Raw genomic sequence first — 24,854 nt, 5'->3', positions numbered from 1 at the left:
CCTATAATTAACCTTAATTTATTTAAGGAGGCTATTATTTAATATATAGACTTATATCTTATATATTAAAAGATTTATAATATCCTATAAGATAACTATAGCTATAATATTTGCCTTTAAATACTATAACGCTTTTTATAAACTAACTATATTTACTTATAAGTATAGATAAATAACTAAGATAAACTTATTAAATATATCTAAATATTATATTTTACCTAGAACCTTACTAACTTTAATATTTATAAATAACTACTTAATAAAGGTTTCTAATTATTACTATTTTAAGTTAGCTTAATCTACTATTAATAAAATATATACTAATAATAAGATATTATATATTAAGATATTATATAAAAGTAGGTATAAGTATATCTTTAGAATAATTTTACTATTAAGTAGTATATAATTAATAATAGCTAAATATTCCTTATAGTATATATATATAAGGCTAGTATTAATATTAGCTATAATACTTTATATAAGGTTTATTATAAGGTATTCTTTAAAAACCTTTAAGATTATTAGAAATAGGTAGAAATACTATATATAGACTTTAAAACCTATAGTCTTAATTAGATTTAGTCTATTAATAGCTATAAAAAGCTATAACTATAGGGGTTTAAGATTTATATAGGAATTAATATATATTTATATTATATTACTTAGTTCTATATTAGTATTTCTATAATAACTTTATAGAGTATTATATAATAATATATTACCCTATTAAATATATAAAAGATAATACCTACCTAATTATAATCTAATTATAGTAATAAGACTACTATTATTACTAGGCTATACTAGTTTCTTTCTTAAAATAATATACTAGTATAATACTAAACTTATAATAATACTAATAAGTTATAATATTTTTAAAAGCTATAAGGAATATCTTAGGAGTTTATATTTATAAAAGTATAGTTATATAGCTAAAGTATTTATAATATATATATTAAAGGATAATAATACTTCTTAAGTATTCTTATTAAATACTAATAAATAAGTAATTATTAATAACTATAGATATATATATTAATATAACTATTTAGATATATTTCTTTATACTTAATAACTATAGCTTATTCTTTATTAATAATCTTATAAATAAGATTATTATTCTCTATTTATATATACTATTAATTTAAAAAGACCTTTATACTTTTATATATAAATAGAATATCTATTATATATATATATAAGAAGGTAAAATTACTAATTAACTAAATATTTTATATTATAACCTTAGCTATAATACTAAGCTAAATTATAAATTCCTATTACTTATTAATAATATAGAAGTATTAAACTCTATCTTTAAAATATTAAATAATACTATTAATATATACTTACTATAAATTATATACTAGATTTATAATAAGATTATTTAGTATAAGTTTAGTAGTCTACTAAAGGTAGGTAACCTAAAAATACCTCTTTTTCCTATTTACTTATACTTATATAAGTAACTTAATTAATATTAAGCTAAAGGAACTTTTCCTAAATTAGCCTTATTAAAGCTAGTTACTAATACTTATATAAGGCTTAATAAATTATTATTATATAAGGATATTATTATTAATATAATCTAAGAGTTTATTATAAGGGAATAACCCCTTTTTTTTATTTTCTTTATTTTTATCTTTTTTTCTTATTTCTATATTTAAAATATAAAATATAAAATAAATAATAATATATAATATTTATCCTTTTAATATTTACTTTTTTATATAAATTAGAAAAACCCTTTTATCCTCTAGTATTATTAGTATATCCTCTTATATAATAGTACTAATAGTATTACTCTTTATCTTACTAGCTATCTTATCTATAAGCTTTACTAAGCTAGGTAAATTACTAGTAATAAAGAGAGCTTATATAATCTCTTATTTAATATTAAGCTTTAAATCTAATATATTTAGCCTTTAAGTTATTATTTTCTTTATTAATAGCTTTATTTTATAAAATAAAGCTTATAAATTAATATAAACCCTCTTTATTATATATAAACCTATTATTAATTACTTTTAATTATCTAAATATATTATTAAAAAATTAATTATAATCTTTTTATTTAATTAATTATACTTAAATACTATTAAAAGCCTTTTAATTATTATTATTTACTAAATACTAGTATAGTAATTAATAATATTTAAAGGGGATTTTAGGATAATTATAGCCTTAACTTCTTACTCTTTATCTAATAATACTAATAATATAGGATTAATACTATTTAATATAATTAATAATAGTATATCTCTATATAACTAGTATTTAAACTATAGATAAATATATTATTATAATATATATTTATTAATATAGTTTAGACTAGATATTATTTAAAGTATTAGAATATTCTTAATATATTTATTTTTAATTATAATATTAAATAGTTAAAGTATAAATATAATACCTTTATTATTTATTTTTAGCTAAGTTATAATAGAACTAGCTTATCTTATTTATATACTATTTAAAATAATACTCTATATTATAACCTAACTATTAATAAAAAGGCTTTAAAGTATAACTTAAATTAAAAGTATATTTATATTATTTATTAAGTTAAGTATAATAAGGTTTTTATTATTAATTATAATTAACTTTATACTTAAAATATTATAATTATTTAAAAAGGGCTTTTAAATAGTTTCTTTTATAAGTAGTAGTAATTCTTATATAGATAGATATAATATTAAGTAGTAATAAAAATATATATCCTAGTCTAGATATTACTATACTAACTTTTAATACTATATACCTATTTTTAGGTAATATTTCTTTATTATAATAAGTATTAATATTAATTAAAGAAAAAGGGTTATATAAAGTTTTTTCTTTTATATATAAACTATTATTACTTATATTTAACTATAATATTTAATAAAGTACTAATAAATATACTTAAATATATATTTAACTATATTTTACTTAAATTCTTACCTATTTAATAAATACTATAGTAATCTATTACTATTATACTTATATAATATTATATATACTTACTATATTTAATATATTCTTTTATATAATAAAAAAGTATAGTTTAGCTATAATTATTATTAGTTAATAATATATATAAGTAATATTATATAATACCTTTTAAGAAGTATTAGTATACTTAAAAAGAGTATATATAGTTTATATATATATTCCTAGCTAGCCTTTAAAGCTAAATATAGTTAATAAAGATATAATTATAATTTTAATACTTTAAATAAGCTATCTTATATTCTTTACTATAAATATAAATAATTATTATTTTAATATTCTAAATATATAATAAATTTAATAATTAGCCTTATTTATAATTATATATTAATATTAAATTTAGTTAAAATAAATATATAAGTATAAACTATTTATATATAATATTAAGCTATTTATTTATAAGAATATTAGCCTTTATAAGTACTTAAGCTATTAACTTTTTAGTATTATTAAATTAAGCTATAAAAGTTATAATAACTAGTAATATTATATTTATAATAGTAATTAGTATAATAAAAAAAGTTATAAATTTATAAAATATAATTCTACTAGTAAATAGTATATATAGCCTTAAATTATATTTTATATTATATAAATATAGATATTAATATACTAAAAATAATTATATACACTCTTAGTGTGTGCCTAGTGTATAAACCTTAATATAAGCATGTAAAATGCGTTTTAGCGATAACTCACCTATAGGCTGCCGTACCCAGTGGTGGGGCGATGGGCATTGAAGCAACCCTTGTTTGCTGAGCGGGCCTTGGGCGGCGACAATGGCCAGTAACTAATACAAGCAATTTTGGCTGCAAAAAAGAAAGATGGAAAAAAAAATAAAAGGCGCCGCGCAACCGGGTTTCCTTCGATATTACCTACCGAATGGACCATCCTTCAAATAACTACCTAATGAATTGTAAGCAGTCACGTGTGCCAACGGTATCGCTAACGTTAGACTGTCCTGGGGTTTAAAACTGCCCACTCTATTAAACTTCCACGGTACACCGTCTTCGGATGGCACGGCGGGGAAGAAAACGAAAAAGCCAGCCTCCAGAAGCCAAAACTGCCCATTATTCTGTCACAGGGCTGCTAATAAGGCTGACGGGACGCTCCGAAGCCAGGCAACCTACAAGCACCAACCTTCGATGCCCGACCACTCCCTCGACAGGTTTGCTTCGGCACAACCTCCGTCTAATGCTTGCCTGTGAATCCCGAAAGCGATGCTACTCCTCTTGCAACACTCTCTTTATCGGACCCAATAACTCAGCGGGTACCTGTGGATTGGCGAAAATTCGACTTGCTTCAGAACAAAGGCACTTCCGGTTCTCGGCACCCACAGGATCCACAGGGTTGACAGTGTCAGTACCTTGAAGCTCGAGCGTGATATGGTAAGGATTACAATACGGGCTTCCTCGCGGGTTTCCATGGTTGATGGTTGCCGCGTTGTTTTTCGCTTGCTCATCAAAGTGGGCTAGATAGACGAAATCATCCTGCTGGGTCCCGGCTCTGACTTGTGAGTTGCAATTTTAAGAAAATTCTCACTCCATGTCTTGGATAGAAATCTGTTTCCTTATACACTATTATTTTAAAAATTTAACATAGGTCTTGTCTTTTGCTTCTACAGAGCAGCCCATGCGCAACCTCCGGTGCTTGTAAAGCCGGTGAGAGGGCCAGTCATCAACCCAGCAGAGAAAGTATACATCGTGTTGAATCAAAATTTACCGAGTTGTCTGGCATCGCAAAACAACCGCCTTTACAGAACAGCCAAGATACCAGCAAACAAGATTGCAGCCCCGGCGATCGGACCTGAGGTTGCCGCTGCTCCTGGCGATGCGGTCGACGGCGTGGCCGTAGAGCTACTGGAACCACCAGACGAAGCTGCTGAACTCGTGATGGTCGCCGTGTTGTTACCAGTCGCACCCGAGGAGGACGGCGACGCTGTTGCGGTGGGAGCCGGGGTGCTGCTCGCAGCTTGGGCAGAAGCAGTCGCCGCCGCGCAAAACTTGGCCGCGCCAGGAAGGACTTGTCCTATGAAAACAATTAGCCAAGATCAGGCAAAGAAGGAAACCAAGGGGCGAAATTGGCCTGGTGGGAGCTTACTCAGGGCCTTGTCGTTTCCACATTCCGTGAGAACGCAGGCAACGCCGGCGTTGTAAATGTCTTCGTAGTTCTTCTGGACACACCAACACACGGCATCGGTGAGGGAGCAGGATGTCACTTTCTGGGTGGCGTCGTCGAGGCACTTGAGAGCGCACTCGGGCAGGAAGTCGGCGCGGTTTTGGGCGGTTACGGACCAGATGCTGGAAGCAACGACGGCAATGGTGGTGACCTTCATTGTGGAATTGGATCGTTGAGTTAGTGGTAGGTTGAGTTGTATGAATCGAGCAGTGCTGTCAGTGCGAAGAGGTTGAAAAAACTAGTTCACGGAAGACTCGACAAGCCAGCCGCACTTTCGACCGGCAGTCTAGGCGGCCGTTTAAGTACCAGAGCCCGTGGTGCATTGACTCCAAGCGACAAAAGCCACCATTCTCAGCTGGCCGACCAAACCCGCCGACGGGGCTCTGAATGTGGCTTTTCGTCGAACGCCCATTGTCTCTGGCAACCCGTCAAGGACGAATCCTTATCGAGAATTCAGCGCGTGAAAGTGGGCAAGAGGCGCCCGAACCGGTCTGGAACAGGAGCTCCCCAGCTTTCTTAGCTGAGTTGCGCCGCAAGGCTTGCCGACAGGGAACTCATTCGTTAGTGTCTTGGCTTGGGGGACGGAGTTGAAGACCAGGTCCGAGATGGCTCGCGCGGTCTACGACGCTTTCGGCGGTTCCAAGAGCTTCCACTCCCAACGATTTCAAACTAGCGACTTGCTAATTTAAAATCCAATGCCAGAAAAAAAAGAACGCTGGGCTGTCTTGATCACCTTGCGCCGGTCGTTGTTGTGTGAGTGGAGGAAATGTGGCTTACTGAGCGGCGTTATTAGAGTGGCCATGATCTGATAAAAATTTTATCTGATCATCAGATAAGATGCCCACCTCCTGCTTCACCGTCTGCCTCGGCAACAGTTCCTTTTCCAACAACCAGGCCCGAGCTGCCCTGTTCCTACTCCACAACCAAAAATCAATCTGGGAACTGGGTCATTTTCGCTCAACCGCAGAATAGAATCGACATCTTGTCCGTAGGCCCTGTACAAGTGCCGGCAGCCGACCCCCCTGCGTCAGCCGTGTGGTACTATGCGGCACATGGGCGGTAGCTGAGGTCTTCGCATGCTGCCGAATTCCTAATTGCTCCGAGCTTGGCAATCCATCACCCCCCTCCCCTCTCTAACTATCCATCCACCCTTGGCTTGCAATAAGAACGAACATGCATTAGTTTGATGGAGCCAAAGCTATGCGCAACTTGTTCATTCGCTCGAAGCAGCTTTGCCCGCATGGCCGTCTCCGCCCGTCGCCACCTGCTACCTTTTATGCATATTGATCGGAGCAAGCTCGCTGATAGAAATTGATCTGCCATTGTTTTTTCCTCAACTCAGATTTTGCAAGGCTTTAAAGCCCGCCAAGCCCCCCCAGATTTACGACTTGTTCGCTTGTGTCTCTCGGCGCTGCTGATCGATACCCTCCCTGTCCCCTGTCTTTAAAAAGACTCAGCTGGCTCTTCAGAATTTTGCTGATTTCTTTATCGGCGTATCCACCCTTTTTGTCGCTATCCTGACTTTTTGCTGTCGTATACTCCTCCCCCGGCACCCTGAAAGGATGGGCTTCTTCGGTAGAAAGGCCCCCGCGGCTGCAGAGGTTGGCACTGCGGCGCCAGAATCGGCCGCGTATGAAAAGGGAACGGCGACCGAGCGATCCAGCGAGGAGGACTTTGGGACTACCAAGCAGGCTGGTGTAAGAAAGGTTGAGGCGGCGGCCGAGGCCTGGACCAAATGGCATCTCGCCACCGCCTATGGGCTGTGAGTACTTGACCTACAGCCGGCCATTTCCCGGAGACTCTTGAGAAGCTCTTGATGGACTAACGAATTACGCAAATGGCAGAATCTGGCTCTACTATTTTGCCACTTCTACGGCCGAAGTCGTCACGCGAACCCTCAACCCGTTCGTGACGAGCTCCTTCGGCAAGCACTCGACGAGTGCCGCCGTCAACATCCTGTCCTCCATCATTGGCGGCTTGACCAAACTGCCACTGGCCAAAATCCTGGATACCTGGGGCCGCCCCCAAGGACTCGCGTTGATGCTGCTGATTTGGTGTCTCGGATACATCATGACCGCCTGCGCCAAAACCATCGAAACATATGCTGCGGCTCTGGTATTTTCCGCGGTCGGGTAAGCTACCCCTTTCACACAATTATAGAAGACGGGTGAAATGTAGTAGAATGAGAGACTAATACAAGAGTGTCATATAGAGCCCAAGGTGTCAGCTACTGCGTCACCGTCTTCATCGCCGACACCTCGTCCTTGAAGAACCGAGCCCTGATGCTGGCCTTTGCCACGTCCCCATACATCATCACCACCCCTATTAGTGGTTTCATTGCCAAGCGTATCGTAAAGGATGCTGGTTGGCGATGGGGTTTTGGACTCTGGGCCATTGTGATGCCCGTCATTGTGCTCCCACTGTGCTTCGTTTTCCTTTGGAATCAGCGCAAGGCCAAACGACAGGGCTTGTTGGAATCCAAAGGTACAAAAATCACGCCTCGCTCCGTCTACAACTATCTCGTCGAGGTCGATATTGTTGGTCTTCTGCTGCTGGCTGGTGGCTGGGCCTTGTTCCTCTTGCCATTTTCTCTGTACTCCTACCAACCCCAGCAGTGGCGCGCACCCATCATCATCTGCTTCCTCATCTTCGGGGCCCTTCTTTTGGCCGCATTCTGCGTCTGGGAAAAGTTCTTTGCCCCGGTCACCTTCATCCCCTACAAGCTTCTCATGGATCGCACAGTCTTCTTTGGCGGCCTCATGTTTAGCTTTCTCTTTGCCAACTCGGCCATTTGGGGCAGCTACTTTACTTCCATGCTCTTGGTGGTGTGGGATTTGGGCGTTGATTCGACAACGTGGATCAACAACATTTACCGCATCGGCTCTTGCTTCGCGGCCATTATTCTTGGTCTTCTCATGCGCTTCACTGGACGCTTTAAATGGGTTGCCACCTTTTATGGAATTCCCTTGATGCTTCTCGGTGTGGGCCTCATGATCAAGTTCCGTCAGGCCAACGAGGAAATTGGCTATGTCATCATGACCCAAATCTTTGTCGCCTTTGCGGGTGGCCCTATTGTCGTTGCTGGTGAGATGGCCATGATGGCCCCCTCAGACCATCAACATGTCGCCGTCGTCATCGCCATCCTCGATCTATTTGCTAGTATTGGCTCTGCAATCGGCTCCACCATCTCTGGTGCCATCTGGACCGGTACATTCAAGAAGGAGCTGACGAAACGCCTGCCATCCGACGCCCCTATCGATGCCATCTATGCTCGGCTCGAGAACCAGCTTGGCTATGAAAAGGGGACTGCTATCCGCGCTGGTATTGCAGACGCCTACTCTGCCTCGCAGCGATATATGCTCGCCACAAGCGTCTGCTTCTTGGCTGTCGCCTGGGGTTGCGCTTGGGTGTGGAGAGACATTAACATTCACAAGAAGAGGCAGGTTCAAGGAAACGTTGTTTAAAAAAGGGCCTTCACAGTTGATTGGCACTTTTTCGTGACGGCCTCATGGGTGCAGGCTGCCCATTTGGCGCTTAGGTGTATTAGTGAGGAAATTGGAATTGGCTGGAGGGTTTCTCAGGATGTTGTCGAGGGTCCAAATATGGCACAATTCAAGTTTGAAGATAATAGTAAATTAGTAAATTGAAAGCTTTCTGAGACGAATTGTCTCTCTCCATATGCTGCGGGTGTCTTTAACTTGCCGCTGTTGGATTAAGAATACCCCTGCTGACTGTGAAAGTCAGTTGCTCACATGCTAAACTCTACGAGTTGAAAGAATCAGGACAATGCTGATGACAAAAGGTGCGACCGAGTAACCTGGCGCTTCGAATTGTGCAAGTAACCTTCCCGCACGAACAACTCAAACTCTGAGTCGCTTCCTCCACTCGAGATCCTCCATCACGACCGGCTCTGGACTGTTTCGCAATGTTTCCTCGAAATAAAATTCCGACATGTTATTCCGAGACATTGAATACGTTTCCTCACTTGGAAATCGATGCCCGACGAAAGTTGCCGCTATTGACAAACAATTCGTCATTACAGAACAAAGCTGTCACGAGGGCTATAAGATGACCACTGATAATAGCGTCAACCGAAAAGTTGGATATATATTCTATCACATAACGTGATACATAGGGGAGGAAATGGCCACCGGGCCGACTTGATGCAGTGCTACACACCCACGGCCATGGTGACAGCCTGATGTTAGCCTCATGTTACGGCCAGCTCTCCTCCCAGCCTAGCTTGACATGGCGCATGTGCATAGGCCCGTTCTAGCAAATCACGGCCTGGGACTCTATATCTTGGTCTCAGACATGGTCTTCTCTGCCTCTTGCTTCCACTCGTCGCGCCATCTGGTCAGAGGCGGACGCCCGTGGACAACATCACCGACGGTCCAGAGCATTCGCTTCTTGTCCGTTTCCTCCGAGACATCATTGTCGGGGCATATGACGTAAAACTCGTTCTTTTCCAGCTTCTTGTACAAGAAATCAGCCACCTGTTCGGGGGCCCATGCGCCGGCCGGCTTCTCCTTTGTCTGCCCGCCTCCAGTCTGGGAAATGGTAAGTGTCTTGCAACAAGGCCTGGAAGATATGGCAAAAAAAAAAAAAAAAAGAAGTCACGGGACAGAAGACAAGTCAGCGGCTAGCAGTCACTCACCATTCCTGTAAAGGTCCAGCCCGGGACCAAGAGATGGACGCTCGTGGTCGTTGCGCGGAGATCCCAGCTCAGATGCTCGGCCAGCGTCTTTACCGCCGACTTGGAGGCATTGTACGCGGCGTTTCCGGGGGGGTTCGTGATACCCTGCTTGCTGCCGGTGATGACAATGGCGGTTCGCTTCGTCTTTGCAGCGTCTTGTACCACGGGTAAGAAGGTATTGACTCCGTGAATGACGCCAAAGAGATTCGTCTCCAGAATCTACGCCTCCCCACCGTCAGCAACGTCGCCTATTTCCAGATGGTAGTGAAGAAGCAAGGGAGCCCCTACCCGGCGGAAGTAGTCCCCGTCGCCCCATGTCCCCTGGCCGCCCACGCCGGCGTTGAGCGCGAGGAACTCGACAGACCCGAACGTGGCCAGCGCAGAGTCCTTGAGCGCGGCCCAGTCCTCGGCCCGGCTCACGTCAGCGACCGAGGTCGCCACGCGCGGCCCGGACGCGTCCGCAGCCTCGCCTGCAATCTCGCGTCTCGCTGTTTCCAGACCCGCGGCGTTGCGGTCGGCCAGGAGCACATTCATTCCCTTGGCGTGGCACAGCTTTGCGACCGCGAGGCCAACTCCGGAAGCCCCGCCGGTAATAAGGGCTGTGGAACCGGGGGCGAACGCTGCGGCAGCTCCTGACATGGTGGCTGTTTTCGAATTCTGTAGGGACGGGCTTTAGTAGCACTTTGATTTCCACTATAGGGGCAGAGCTGGATTCACAGTGCTTGGTAGTACGTTTCGATAATACGTCTTTGTAAATTACAGGAGTAACTGTTGAATATGAGTGGCTGAAGCAAGATGAACACGGGCGGAAGCTTGGTCGCTAGCTCAAGCCTGCGGGGGAGATGCAGAACCAATGATGACATTGATCGAGGTTTCTGGCGGGGTAAAGTCGGACTGATGGGGTCTTGTCATTCCATCCGTGATGAATCAGAGCGCTGCATTGCGCTGTTGCCTCACTTCATTAAACTGTACGATCTATATAGGGGAAGTAGGTAGGAGGAAATTAAAGTCTCCGAAACTACGGAGTATATTGGAGAATAGGTTATGCCCAAGCTGTCTTTCACAGGTTTCGATACTACTCGGAACCGAAAGAGAATGAAAAGAAGCAGAATGAAAGGAGGCGCGGGGCAAATGGGGGGCTCACTTACAATGCCTTGTGTCCACTGGACCAGCCGCGGAACTGTCATTAGCAACAGCTAGCGCCTCCGGACAAGCTACTCGATTGGGCAGCTATTCTACAGTATTCTTTGGGTCGTGTGTGAAGGGCTCATGGGGGTTCGGGGCCCAAGGTCACATCGGCCGGCCGGCTGTGTGCCAGCGTGCTTTTATCAGAGGGATGGGCAGCGCCGAACCCGTGTACACGGGCCTGGTAAGAACCGTCGGCGTGTTTTTGATGACTCCGGGGATGATCGAACGATCCGGGCTGCGCTTTGAACTGCGGGGGAAGAGCCGACAAAGCAACTTGGACAAGACGAAGAACCAGTAACACGACGCCCCTGGCTGGCTGGCGGCGGCGTGGTGTGGCACGGACAGTGTGTTGATCCAATAACTCGGCGGGCAAGGTCAATATTTGTCCGGCACACATACTGGCGGCCCTCGGAGCGAGTCCGTTGCCAACTCTGGGTGTAAGTATTGTCCCCCCTTTGCAGCCACATGGACAATACCTTGCTTGTGACATTTCGGCGTCATGTCCTGTATTTTCATTCACTCCTTGGCCAGTTCTCGGGCTTGGCAGTGTCACGTTTCAGCAACAGGCGCGGGGGATGCCAGCCATGTCTTGCACGGCGCCGTGATGCCCAGCGTGCGGCTGCCGACGCCAGCGAGGCAAGGCCGCCCATGTGCACATCATGCAACCGGTGGTAAGCAGCCCCGACGGGCGTCGCACGGGATCGATCTACATGCCATGCTTCTCGTCAACCATGCAGACGAAATCACCGGCCCCCCCTGGCGCACCACTGAATTAGGAAGCCCCCAGTCGCGCATCCCTGTCATGTAGTCGCTGCGCATCATGGTTGGCTCAATCATGATGGCACATCCGAAAGCAGAAAGCTCGCGTCGTGACTTGCTACAGTGGACTGGTTTAGCTACATGTTCTTTCGACGCCGGGGAATCCCTCGGCTGAGCCATCGTGAGACGAGGGGATTCAATGAGTGGAATACATGTGAAGGACCATGACACAGATGAATAAAATACATTCGCGCCCGTGTTACGATCAGAGTAGGTGAGAACTTTGGAAGCCCTATGGCTCCATTGTCGGGCCTGGCCATCGATGACACGGGAACAACTCGCGAAAGCAGTGTGGCTTTTCTTTCGGAAGCGAAAATCATGGGCTAAAATCCTCTGCCGAAAGAATCACCGAACCCAAATTACGCCATGGTCCAAATCCGTCTCTGGACAAGTCGGACGCCCAGGCACACACTCCAAGCCATAAGCAAGCCACATTCACCACTACTCTAATCTGTATAGCTGCACACTTTTTTTTTTGCTGCTGTTACAGGGGCATTTATTAGTTTCTTTGTGACAAGTTGTCGGGCGCTTCCTCCGGACAATGCGCTAGCGAGCCTGGGTTGTCTAGTTATTCGTTATAAGTTATTAGTTACCAAAGAGACAAAGCAGTCGAGCGCTACACCACGGGCGGCCTTGACCTGCAGATTCTTGTTGCAAAAGACTTTGAGCCAACAGCAACCTCAACCTTTGAGCCGTCATCGCCAGAGAGGCGCGCCTGCTGTGACCGAGCAGCGCTTCCGCTCAGGATGGGCTGGCCTACCAACTGACAAAGTGCGAGTCTAACTAGAACTCTATGGAAAATGACAACGCCGAAATGCCCTTTGTTTGAGAGAGCCGCGGCAACCTCGCCGCACGCACGTGTACAAACCTTCGCTATCGGGCCGTCCGTGAAGAGGATGCCCATTCGCAAATAGTTCCTACAACGACGTAGCATCCACGATGAGGTCTAGACGTTTCTCTCGTCTCTTCTTTCTCTTTGGAAACCATGAGCGTTCGCCCCACTGCCTGGTGCCAAGTAAACTCAATCTTTCCACCCCCCCTCCCCCCCCTTGAGGACTCGATTCCCGTCATCTGGTAGCTTTGTGTCCGTTGACCCTTGCGCCGCGCGCCACTTTCCCCCGACCCTCATGCGACGTTTCGCAACGCACCGACTGGCGAATAGATTCCCGAGGATGCCCTGGTTCGGGCGCTACCCCCCCTCTCCCCTCGTGAAAGAGGGTGTGAGTATACGTATTTCCCGTTGGGCTTTTGCTGCGAACCAAAAAAAATGTCGCGGTTGACCTTGCCAAATGACTCCCAGCACGACCGACAAGGCGGGAGGAGGGGGGGTCACGCAAAGTCGGCGCAGGAATATCTGTAACAGAGGTTTATATACTGGATGAGAGATGCTCCGATTCATTCATGCTCGCCAGTCAAGCTCCGATTCATTCATGCAACCCCCTTTCCTTTGCCGCCCTGTATCAAAGAGTTGAGCTCAGCTTTGTATATAACCGTTTTTTGGCCCATCTTCGGAAACCATTTCATCCTTGATTTCTTCTTTCTACTTTCGAAGCCCCCTCCCAGCTTGGTTCTTCCACGCAAATAGCACAGCCTCAAAGTCATAACAGCTACAGAGAAAGGCTAGCAAGCATGGTCAAGGGTGGTTTCATCTCGTCTCTCCTGTCCCTGGCCGCCGTCGCCCGAGCCTGGAACGCGCCCAACTATGGCGGCTTCAACCTCGTCTGGCAGGACAACTTTGGCGGCAGCGCCGGCCAACTTCCCAACGAGGGCAACTGGAACATCATCGACGGCAACCTCGGCATCAATGAAGAGCTGCAGACGTACAAGCGCAACCCCCGCAACGTGCAGCTGAGCGGCGGCGACAGCTTGCAGATCGTGCCCTGGCGCGACGGCAACGGCTGGACGTCTGGCCGCATCGAGTCCAAGTACACCTTTACGCCCGAGGCCGGAAGGATCACCCGCGTCGAGGGCGCCATCAAGTTTGGCGACAACGGCATCGAGCATAAGAAGGGCCTGTGGCCTGCCTGGTGGATGCTCGGCAACATCTTCCGCCAGAATAAGCAGTGGCCTGCCTGCGGTGAGCTGGACATTCTCGAAGCCGTCAACGGAGAGCTCATCGGCCACGGGACCATGCATTGCGACGTATCTCCCGGTGGCAAATGCAACGAGGGCGCCGGCATCGGCTCCACTGTCAATTTTCCCAACCAAGACTGGCATACCTGGCGCCTCGAGATTGACCTTCGTCCCGGGAACTGGGTTGACCAGACAGTTGTATGGTATCTGGATGGCCAGGAGTTCCACCGCATTCCTGGTTCCACAATCAACAACTACGACATCTGGCACGCTGTTGCCCAAAGCCCGCTCTACTTCATCCTCAATATGGCCGTTGGTGGCAAAATGGTAAGCAGCGCCTCCCCTCCTCTCCTTTCCACTCTCAGGGCACGAAGTCCGATGCTAACCCACATGGCAGCCCGGTTCCCCCAACGGGGAAACCTTCGACGGCTATGGTAGCATGATGGAAGTCGGCTACACTGCCCACTACGTCAGCCAGTAAACGACTTGGCTCATGGAACGAGTTGCGCTTTAGACTGGGAGGCCGAATCGGTCTGGCACGCGCAAAGCGGAATCCCACCTTTGCGTTTTTCTGTTTATTTTTTTCCCTTCTTTGTCTATATTCTCCACGGCCGTCTCACCGCGCCATTGTCCATACATCCGCTCGCTTTCGCTAAGATCGTACCTATACAATCGTTAGAAATACAGACTGTACATACTCTGCACTCGGCCCGTCCAGCGTGTGTACCCTACCAGGTCACTGATCCTGGGCGCTCATCAAACTTGTAGCTCATCCATGGACTGGAGGATTTCTTGGACCTTTTGCTCGGTTTGCTGCCGGCGCTGGTCCTGTAGTTCGTACATGGCTTGCATCTCTTGCACCATGAAAGGCTTGAGCGGCGCCTTCTTCGCGGCTCGGTAATCGTACACGGCAATATCTTCAAAAAAGCGAGCAGCGGCCCTTTTATGCTTGTGTGAATAAGCAACTGCTTCCATAAGGACTCTGTCAGACGTGCTATCGGGCTTTGTGACCAGCTTGTGAAGCACCGTGACCTGATCTGGAAACGTCATCGGCTGCCAGAAGCAGAGCGAGGTCAGCAGGTTGGAAATTCCAGCGTAAAGAAGCCCAGCTTTCCATCGTCAACGTACGAATTTATAATCGGTTCGGATACTAGCCAGAATCAGGCCAATGCCTCTTGGTGACATGAGTTCTGTAAATTCTCGCCGATTTTCAGGTGCGACATGAGCCGCGACATTCATCATCCAGTTGACGCGGCCTGATTCTGCGAATCGGTTATACATGACATTGTTGACATGACCTATGTTTATCAGCTCGTTCAATTCTCAAAATGCGAACAGCAATCGTACCCTATTGTGTTGGTTAGCCGGTGTGTGGAAGTAACCCCATATTTGTCGGTTGTTACTCACCATTGAGTCCTGTTTGGCGAATGCAATGAATCAGTAGAGCCCATGACGGCAGTGTATCATTAAAACGTACCATATCTCCCCAGGCAATAGCATGCTTGTCCAACCCGCGCCATTGGGGTTCAACGAGGTAGCCTTCGCGACCAGCAGATAGACCGAGCCAATGCTGGTCCAGGTAGCTCATGTGATGCTTTAGCTGCGCGACGACCTTTGGCTCTTCTGCCCTCTTTGCAATACCCGTTGAGATCCGGTGGCGCATATCGGAAAGCCATCGCGAGTTCGGCGCCGTCTCTGCCGACGAAGCCGGAGCTGCGTTGCGGTTGGTGCTGCTCAAGGCGCGTCGCGCGACGTGACGGCCCGGGCTTGCGCGAAAACGCAGCAATTGTCGTTTAGCTATCATTTTTTTCAGAGCCTCCCCGAGTATACTCGGCCAGTGATGATGTATTCAGTGAATGGCCTGTTTTGGAGAGCCGAGGGGGGCGAGGATGCTCAGTTGTAAAACGACGGACTTCCGGCCGAGCGGCGGTTCGTGTCGGCTCTAATGATTTTGAGACCCACCGACGTCATGAGCGCCGGTTTCGCTGCTCATATTAAACATGTTGGCAAGGCGAAATCGAAAAATTTGGTTTGCAATTTTTTTATAAATTTGAAGACGATCTAAGTCATTGTGATACCATGGTACTCTGACCGCGCTTACACTGAGAAGATATATTAATAATAAGACCCAAGTATAGTCATGGTTTAGCAATTTCGGCTACACAAATTATTCTTGTTTATGCGTATTATTTTATTCCCTTGTCATTTCAAACATTTTTTGTTTCTTCAAACATATTGCAAGCCAAAATATGAAGCGATTATCTGCCTCGTATGTTCGTGTTGTGGCAGCGGCTCAAATCAGGGCTACGTGCCTGCGTCCACCGCAAGGCAAGTTAAGCGGAAACTTAAACACAAGCTGGAATCATATTGTATCCTGGAGATTTAGTAAAAAAAGTAACAAAACTCAAAAGGTATCGTATAAATCATGTCAGCCGGCCCAACCCACTAACCACTTCATCCCATCCTCGCGACCCAATATCGACACAAACGAAACCCAGTGTGCAGCCTCAGCAGGCAACGGTGGTATGAAAAGATGTGCCTATTTTGCGTGAATATTCACAGCACTGGGCCTACGACTTGCTGAGGGAGTGCCACGAGGAGTCTGGCGAGGGGTGACACGACTTTCGCCAAAGAATCGGTGCTGCTGGCTGTAGCGTCGCTCAGCTCCGGGTCGCTCACCGGGTCGCTGTTCGGCACCAGAGGCTTTTGAGCCTGCGAAAAGTGTTAGCAGTAGTCTTGCTTGATGTGAAATCCTCCCAAACGCTTACCTCGTCGGCTTTCGTGGATGACACTGTTGCGGCGGCCAGGGTGTTCTTGGCGGGCATTGGCCAATTGCTGCGCAAAGGGAGAGCGGTGTCGCAAAACAGGCCCTTTCCAGTAGATGACGTAGACGGCGATGACTAGAACAAAGGAGATGCAGAACAGGATAGTGGCGGCATATTCCAGGTTCTTGCCACTGGATGCTCCAATGTTGCTGAAGAAGGGAACGGCCGGGATGGTCAAAACACCCGCCAAAAAGTCACGCTGTCAAAAATATTAGTAAAGCGGCTCTGTGCATCAAAAAGATTTGAACATACCGCCCAGCCGTTACCACCGGTAGCGGAAGCAGAGTAGGGCCCATAGGCACAGATCATGTAGTCAATGGTTGCCATGTAAATAGCGTAGTTGGCAATACCGACAATGGCAGCAAAGACCATCGAGCCGATCCAGTGAATGGGGGGGCCCTGGATGGTCCAGGCAAAACCAATCAGGCCAATAGGCAAGCAAGGGGCCAGCCAAAGCAGGAACCGGAGTCGCGACTCGTACTGAGCGCGCTCATCGTTGGGCTTTGCTGCGCGCTCCTTCATGTTGCGCTTGATGGCGGGGATGAAGAGCAGCCATGCAACGAGATAGCCGACACCGATAGGGATGAATGCAAGACCAGTCTGCACCTTGGTGAAGTGCCATTGTTCATAGACGAGACCGAAAGACTGAATGAACATGAAGATGAGCGCATCCGAGAAACCGGAGAGGAGCGACAGGACCAATACGATGGGCTCGGTGAGAAACATCTTGAAAGGTCGTCCCCAAGTCGACAGAATCTCGCTCACGGAGAAGCGGTCACGGTATGGGACGAGCTCGTCGGGGCCCCAGATATTCTCTCCGTTCTGGGTGCGGCGACGTTTTGCGATGCGGTTCATCATAATCGTGCTGCGAGTCTCGGGGACGGTCAAGAAGTGAAGAATCTGAACGAAGCCGCCGAGAATGAGCTGCACCCACATTGCCCATCTATAAGAATGGTTAGCATGACGGCAAGTGATAGTATTTTAAAAAGGCATAGTTACCTCCAGTGGAGATATTGCTCGACAAATCCACCGACAATAGGCCCCAATACGGAACCTCCGACCGAGGAAAAGACGACGTATGCGACGGCGTACTGCTGGTTGTCCGCCTCCCACATGTCGGCAATCATGCCCAGAGTGACGGAGCCGCCGGCCGACGACAGGCCGCCGAGCGCGCGGCCGACCATGATAGTGGCAAAGTTGGGGGCGAGGGCGACGGGCAGCTGCCAGACGTTGACGAGGAAGAGCGACAGCTGGAGGACGGGCCAGCGGCCAAACTCCTCGGACCAGGGTGCCCAGAGCTCGCAGCCAAAGGCGTAGAGGACGAGGAAGATCATGGCGCCGCAGCGGGCGGCCTGCAGGCTGACGCCAAAGTCGTGGTGGATGCCCTCCAGGCCGTTGGAGTAGAGCGACGTGTTGAAGTTCATCGAGACCTGTACCCAGAAGATGACGGTAAGGATGTACCACTTCTTCCAGGTCGGGAACGAGAAGCCGAGTTCCTCGTAGCAGTCGTCCTCGGTGATCTCGTACTTGTCGTGCGTGCCAACCTTTTCGAGCTGCGTCCCGCGGCCGGTAGGCTGGCCGCGGCCGCTGTCGGCGTCGACCGAGTCGCTGCTGGCCGCGCCACTATCGCCGACAGGCTTCTCGGTGCTGGGCGCATTGTCGCCGGCAGAGTGGCTCTTGAGCAGCTGGTTCGCGCGCTCGAGGTCCTCCTGGTTCATGACCTGTGGAGGGTCCTCTGAAAAGTGAGTCGTCGGCATCTTGACGACAAGGGTGGTGGAACAGGCAGGTAGGTGTTGGCACTTATGTTGGTGAGTGGTGGGGGGGCGTTTGAAGATATGGGAGAGAACAGGAGGATAGAATAGAACCCCTTTCTAGAAAAGCAGCCACGTTCTGGAAAAGAAAGCCGAAGGTAAAATCGAAGAGGCAACGGACAAGAACCGGCTTTTGTGTTAGTCTTTTGGAGCGAGCGGACTGATGCTCCACCGTCGATGGAAACGCATTTGCAAGGTGACATCATATATCTCATCGAAGATGGCTAACGATGTACGGGCTAGCACTCTTGCTGCCTCACCTCAGCGGGCGCACAAAGTCGCATTGTGAGTGTTGAATACGACCAGTAAGCAAACTAGGACGATGCGCCGCATTTCTGCGCTGGCAAATGACAGTCGACGCAAACGGCAACTTTGCCATCATCTCTCCTACCTCTGACCAAGACATGGGAATACTGCGCCTGGGAGGCACGGCCACAGCTATTTGGCCCTGAACCAACGACGGAGTGTATCAAACAGAACAACTTGCCCTACTTGACACGAAATAGGTATGATTCTTCTTGGCGGCTCACGACCGAGCCGGCAAGCACGGCTGGCGTCCACTAGTAAGGATTAGTGAGCCATCGACGGGCGTGGCGTCGTGAAAATACGCCACCGAATCTACTTGGCGTCGGACTGCTTTTGTTCTTGGAGCAAGATGAAGGGCTGTTGTCAAAGATCAAGGACCCGAGTATGTTGGCGTGTCGTCATCCTAGCGAGGTCGACCCGACTCGACTCTGGGGGCTCCGTGGCTCGCATCGCCTCGCAAGAGTATGGACTTTGACTTGACATGGCGGTCTAGCATGAGACCTTGGTCTGTATCGTCGATCCGTAGAATTCCAGTTGGCCACGTCCCCGGCCGCTCCGCAGTGGCTAATAAATTAATAGTTTCTAGGAGAACGAAAAATGGACACACAACTGTGGAAACAGGTCAGTCGGCTCGGACTTCCCCCACAGCATCTCCTCTACTGCGCTCCAATAAGAAAAGTTTTTATTCTGCTGCCTGTGAGCAAAACCGGCACCCAGTGGAATGCCTCTTTGCAGTTTGTTATTAGTCTTACCCTGAATCATGTCCACCGCTAACGCTCGTCCATCCAACAGACCAAAGTGTTGTCTACTAACCAGCCTTTCACTGCATTGCAAAAATTGTGTGGCGGGTTACCCGAGAGGCTCTTCTCACGCAGCGACTGGGAGCATGGTACCTTGAATAGCCATTCCAGCCCGAATCGAGCGTACGAGCAGATGAAAGAGATTCTAACCTTGGCTCAGAATCATACGTCGCATGTACGGCGATTGAATTTCCAAGACTAAGTAACAGATTTCGATTAATGTCAACGACGTCATGGCACCTGGCGTGGCGTCGGCAGGCAGGGAATAAAGACGCCACAATTCCCGCCACAATGCTTATTGCCTTGTCTGTGCGCGACTCTCAAATCAATCTGAAGTGAGCGAGCAACAAAGAGAAGCATAGCTAGCTAATTTATATCCTTCAACGGAACCGCCGTTTTTCTGCTTCACTCCACTAATGAGCACTAAACAAGGAAAAAGAACAAGCCTGTTGTCTATTGTTTCAAACGGAAATCCCCAACTAGTCCAGCAGCTTGGACGACTGCCCTGTCGTTTGCCTTTGTACGGCCTGTCCCCCGTTGCTCGTGTGAGCTGTTTGGCGCTCGCCTTAGTACGGCAGCCTATAGGTGAGTTGTCGCTAAAACGTATTTTACATGCTTATATCAGGGTTTACGCACTAGGCATACGCTAAGAGTATATATAATTATTTTTAGTATATTAATATCTATATTTATATAATATAGAATATAATTTAAGGCTATATATACTATTTACTAGTAGAATTATATTTTATAAATTTATAACTCTTTTTATTATATTAATTATTATTATAAATATAATATTATTAATTATTATAATTTCTATAGTTTAATTTAATAATATTAAAAAGTTAATAGCTTAAGTATTTATAAAGGCTAATATTCTTATAAATAAATAGCTTAATATTATATATAAATAATCTATATTTATATATTTACTTTAATTAAATTTAATATTAATATATAATTATAAATAAGGCTAATTATTAAATTTATTATATATTTAGAATATTAAGGTAATAATTATCTATATTTATAATAAAGAATATAAAATAACTTATTTAAAGTATTAAAATTATAATTATATCTTTATTAGCTATATCTAGCTTTAAAAGCTAGTTAAGAATATATATATAAATTATATATACTTTTTTTAAATATATTAATACTTTTTAAAAGGTATTATATAATACTATTTATATATATTATTAATAAATAATAGTTATAACTAAACTATACTTTTTTATTATATAAGAAGATATATTAAATATAGTAAGTATATATAATATTATATAAATATAATAGTAATAAATTACTATAATATTTATTAAATAGGTAAGGATTTAAGTAAAATATAGTTAAATATATATTTAAGTATACTTACTAGTACTTTATTAAATATTATAGCTAGATATAAGTAGTAATAGTTTATATATAAAAAAAAAAACTTTATATAACCCTTTTTCCTTAATTAATATTAATATTTATTATAATAAAGAAATACTACTTAAAGATAGGTATATAGTATTAAGAGTTAATATAGTAATATTTAGACTAGGATATATATCTTTATTACTACTTAATAGTATATCTATTTATATAAGAATTACTATTATTTATAAAAGAAACTATTTAAAGGCCTTTTTTAAGTAATTATAATATTTTAAATATAAAGTTAATTATAATTAATAATAAAGACCTTATTATATTTAACTTAATAAATAATATAAATATACTTTTAATTTAAATTATACTTTAAAGTCTTTTTATTAATAGTTAGGTTATAATATAAAGTATTATTTTAAATAGTATATAAGTAAGATAAGTTAGTTTTATTATAACTTAGTTAAAAATAAATAATAAAGGTATTATATTTATATTTTAGTTATTTAATATTATAATTAAAAATAAATATATTAAAAATATTCTAATACTCTAGATAATATTTAGTTTAAACTATATTAATAAATATATATTATAATAATATATTTATTTATAGTTTAAATACTAGTTATATAAAGATATATTATTATTAATTATATTAAATAGTATTAATCTTATATTATTAATATTACTAAATAAAGAATAGGAAGTTAAGGTTATAATTATCTTAAAATCCCTTTTAAGTATTATTAATTACTATATTAATATTTAGTAAATAATAATAATTAAAAGGCTTTTAATAATATTTAGGTATAATTAATTAAATAAGAAGATTATAATTAATCTTTTAATAATATATCTAGATAATTAAGAGTAATTAATAATAGGTTTATATATAATAAAAAGGGTTTATACTAATTTATAAGCTTTATTCTATAAAATAAAGCTATTAATAAAGAAAGTAATAATTTAAAAGCTAAATATATTAGATTTAAAGCTTAATATTAAGTAAGAAATTATATAAACTCCCTTTATTACTAGTAATTTACTTAACTTAATAAAGCTTATAAATAAGGTAGCTAGTAAGATAGAGAATAATACTACTAGTATTATTATATAAAAGGATATATTAATAATATTAAAAGATAAAAGGGTTTTTTTAATTTATATAAAGAAGTAAATATTAAAAAAATAAATATTATATACTATTATTTATTTTATATTTTATATTTTAAATATAGAAATAGGAAAAAAAGATAAAAATAAAGAAAATAAAAAAAAAGGGTTATTCCCTTATAATAAGCTTTTAAATTATATTAATAATAATATCTTTATATAATAATAATTTATTAAGCTTTATATAAATATTAGTAATTAGCTTTAATAAGGCTAATCTAGGAAGAGTTCTTTTAGTTTAATACTAATTAAGTTACTTATATAAATATAAGTAAATAAGAAAAAGAGGTATTTCTAGGTTACCTACCTTTAATAAACTACTAAACTTATACTAAATAATCCTATTATAGATTTAGTATATAATTTATAGTAAGTATATATTAATAGTATTATTTAATATCTTAAAGATAGAGTTTAATACTTCTATATTATTAATAGGTAGTAAGAATTTTACTAATAATCTTATAAATAAGATTATTATTCTCTATTTATATATATTATTAATTTAAAAAGACCTTTATACTTTTATATATAAATAGAATATCTATTATATATATATATAAGAAGGTAAAATTACTAGTTAACTAAATATTTTATATTATAACCTTAGCTATAATATTAAGCTAAATTATAAGAATAAGCTATAGTTATTAAGTATAAAGAAATATATTTAAATAGTTATATTAATATATATATTTATAGTTATTAATAATTACTTACTTATTAGTATTTAATAGGAATATTTAGAAAGTACTATTATTCTTTAATATATATATTATAAATACTTTAGCTATATAACTATACTTTTATAAATATAAGCTTTTAAGATATTCCTTATAGCTTTTAAGAGTATTATAACTTATTAATATTATTATAAGTTTAGTATTATATTAGTATATTATTTTAAGAAAAAAACTAGTATAGCTTAGTAATAATAGTAGTCTTACTACTATAATTAGATTATAATTAGGTAGGTATTATCTTTTATATATTTAATAGGGTAATATATTACTATATAATACTTTATAAAGTTATTATAGAAATACTAATATAGAACTAAGTAATATAATATAAATATATATTAATTCCTATATAAATCTTAAACCCCTATAGTTATAGCTTTTTATAGTTATTAATAAACTAAATTTAATTAAGACTATAGGTTTTAAAGTCTATATATAGTATTTCTACCTATTTTTAATAATCTTAAAGGTTTTTAAAGAATACCTTATAATAAACCTTATATAAAGTATTATAGTTAATATTAATATTAGCCTTATATATATATATTATAAAGAATATTTAGTTATTATTAATTATATACTACTTAGTAGTAAAATTATTCTAAAGATATACTTATACTTATTCTTATATAATATCTTAATATATAATATCTTATTATTAGTATATATTTTACTAGTAGTAGATTAAGTTAACTTAAAATAGTAATAATTAGAAACCTTTATTAAGTAGTTACTTATAAATATTAAAGTTAGTAAGGTTTTAAATAAAATATAATATTTAAATATATTTAGTAAGTTTATCTTAGTTATTTATTTATACTTATAAGTAAATATAGTTAATTTATAAAAAGTATTATAGTATTTAAAAGTAAATATTATAGTTATAGTTATCTTATAGGATATTATAAATCTTTTAATATATAAGATATAAGTTTATATATTAAATAATAGCCTTTTTAAATAAATTAAGGTTAATTATAGGATATAGTATCTTAAATAAGATAATATATATATATAGGTATATATAAAAGGTTCTAAAAGGAAAAAAAAATAGAAAAAGTATATTTATTTTAAAGTATTATATAAGTAATATAAATATTACTTATATATATACTATTTTATAATATTATATATATATATTATATATTTATTTTATAAAAAGAATTCTATAATATTCTATTCTAGACTTACTTATATATATAATATTATATAATCTTATATATATATATTATATATTTATCTTATAAAAAGAATTCTATAATATTATATTTTTAACCTATTTCTATATATACTATTATATAGTATTATTAATATAGACTATAATAGCTATTATATATATACTATTATATAATATTATATATACTTATTATTAAAGTATTAAATAAACTTAATATCTATTTCTATATTTTATATATATAGCTATAAGTATAATATTTATTCTTAATACTTAATATCTATTTATAGGTATTCTATATCCTCTAACCTTTATAAATACCTTAAAATATATATAAGTATATATAACTAATTAACTAAACTTTTCTTAAAATTTAATATAGTAAAAGGCTATAATAGTATATATAAGTATATAAGGTTATATATACTTATATACTAATACTACTACTAGTATTCTTATAAGTAACTATTAATATTAGTAAATAAATATTATATAATATTATATATAGTACTTACTATAATTATTAGTAGCCTAGGTAACTAACTAGAATAGGTATATAAGCTTATATATAGTTATAAAAGCTATATTAATATTAGTAATTATACTTATTATATTACTTTTAATAATATATATACTAGTAATAGTATAAGTATACTTCTTTTTAATAAAGGGGGGGGGTAGTTAACTT

General features: G+C 40.4%; 8 protein-coding genes across 8 annotated transcripts; 3 read left to right on the top strand and 5 right to left on the bottom strand.

Moving 5' to 3' along the window:
• Nucleotides 1-4,750: 4,750 nt before the first annotated feature.
• On the bottom strand, nucleotides 4,751-5,332 carry CCM_02872 (uncharacterized protein; the record flags this gene model as incomplete). The annotated part of the gene is made up of 2 exons (XM_006668024.1): nucleotides 4,751-5,025; nucleotides 5,098-5,332. 2 exons carry the CDS (start codon nucleotides 5,330-5,332, stop codon nucleotides 4,751-4,753), a joined length of 510 nt encoding a protein of 169 aa, XP_006668087.1.
• Nucleotides 5,333-6,012: 680 nt separating this feature from the next.
• Nucleotides 6,013-8,639, top strand: CCM_02871 (general substrate transporter; the record flags this gene model as incomplete). The annotated part of the gene is made up of 5 exons (XM_006668023.1): nucleotides 6,013-6,121; nucleotides 6,168-6,213; nucleotides 6,737-6,937; nucleotides 7,020-7,307; nucleotides 7,388-8,639. The coding sequence occupies 5 exons, from the start codon at nucleotides 6,013-6,015 to the stop codon at nucleotides 8,637-8,639; spliced, it is 1,896 nt and encodes a 631-aa protein (XP_006668086.1).
• Nucleotides 8,640-9,470: 831 nt separating this feature from the next.
• CCM_02870 (short chain dehydrogenase/reductase) lies at nucleotides 9,471-10,510 on the bottom strand (the record flags this gene model as incomplete). The annotated part of the gene is made up of 3 exons (XM_006668022.1): nucleotides 9,471-9,743; nucleotides 9,833-10,090; nucleotides 10,160-10,510. 3 exons carry the CDS (start codon nucleotides 10,508-10,510, stop codon nucleotides 9,471-9,473), a joined length of 882 nt encoding a protein of 293 aa, XP_006668085.1.
• Nucleotides 10,511-11,138: 628 nt separating this feature from the next.
• On the bottom strand, nucleotides 11,139-11,456 carry CCM_02869 (uncharacterized protein; the record flags this gene model as incomplete). Its single annotated transcript, XM_006668021.1, has 1 exon — nucleotides 11,139-11,456. One exon carries the CDS (start codon nucleotides 11,454-11,456, stop codon nucleotides 11,139-11,141), a length of 318 nt encoding a protein of 105 aa, XP_006668084.1.
• Nucleotides 11,457-11,558: 102 nt separating this feature from the next.
• CCM_02868 (uncharacterized protein) lies at nucleotides 11,559-11,867 on the top strand (the record flags this gene model as incomplete). The annotated part of the gene is made up of 1 exon (XM_006668020.1): nucleotides 11,559-11,867. One exon carries the CDS (start codon nucleotides 11,559-11,561, stop codon nucleotides 11,865-11,867), a length of 309 nt encoding a protein of 102 aa, XP_006668083.1.
• Nucleotides 11,868-13,507: 1,640 nt separating this feature from the next.
• On the top strand, nucleotides 13,508-14,432 carry CCM_02867 (secreted glucosidase; the record flags this gene model as incomplete). The annotated part of the gene is made up of 2 exons (XM_006668019.1): nucleotides 13,508-14,278; nucleotides 14,349-14,432. 2 exons carry the CDS (start codon nucleotides 13,508-13,510, stop codon nucleotides 14,430-14,432), a joined length of 855 nt encoding a protein of 284 aa, XP_006668082.1.
• A 275-nt stretch (nucleotides 14,433-14,707) lies between these two features.
• Nucleotides 14,708-15,953, bottom strand: CCM_02866 (uncharacterized protein; the record flags this gene model as incomplete). Its single annotated transcript, XM_006668018.1, has 6 exons — nucleotides 14,708-15,004; nucleotides 15,080-15,249; nucleotide 15,299; nucleotides 15,359-15,367; nucleotides 15,429-15,748; nucleotides 15,914-15,953. The coding sequence occupies 6 exons, from the start codon at nucleotides 15,951-15,953 to the stop codon at nucleotides 14,708-14,710; spliced, it is 837 nt and encodes a 278-aa protein (XP_006668081.1).
• Nucleotides 15,954-16,490: 537 nt separating this feature from the next.
• On the bottom strand, nucleotides 16,491-18,533 carry CCM_02865 (MFS multidrug transporter, putative; the record flags this gene model as incomplete). Its single annotated transcript, XM_006668017.1, has 4 exons — nucleotides 16,491-16,663; nucleotides 16,720-16,975; nucleotides 17,029-17,719; nucleotides 17,776-18,533. 4 exons carry the CDS (start codon nucleotides 18,531-18,533, stop codon nucleotides 16,491-16,493), a joined length of 1,878 nt encoding a protein of 625 aa, XP_006668080.1.
• Nucleotides 18,534-24,854: the final 6,321 nt, after the last annotated feature.

The sequence above is a fragment of the Cordyceps militaris genome (genome assembly GCF_000225605.1).
Source record: "Cordyceps militaris CM01 unplaced genomic scaffold CCM_S00002, whole genome shotgun sequence".
NCBI classification, from domain to species: domain Eukaryota; kingdom Fungi; phylum Ascomycota; class Sordariomycetes; order Hypocreales; family Cordycipitaceae; genus Cordyceps; species Cordyceps militaris.
This window is presented reverse-complemented; position numbering and strand designations above follow the sequence as displayed.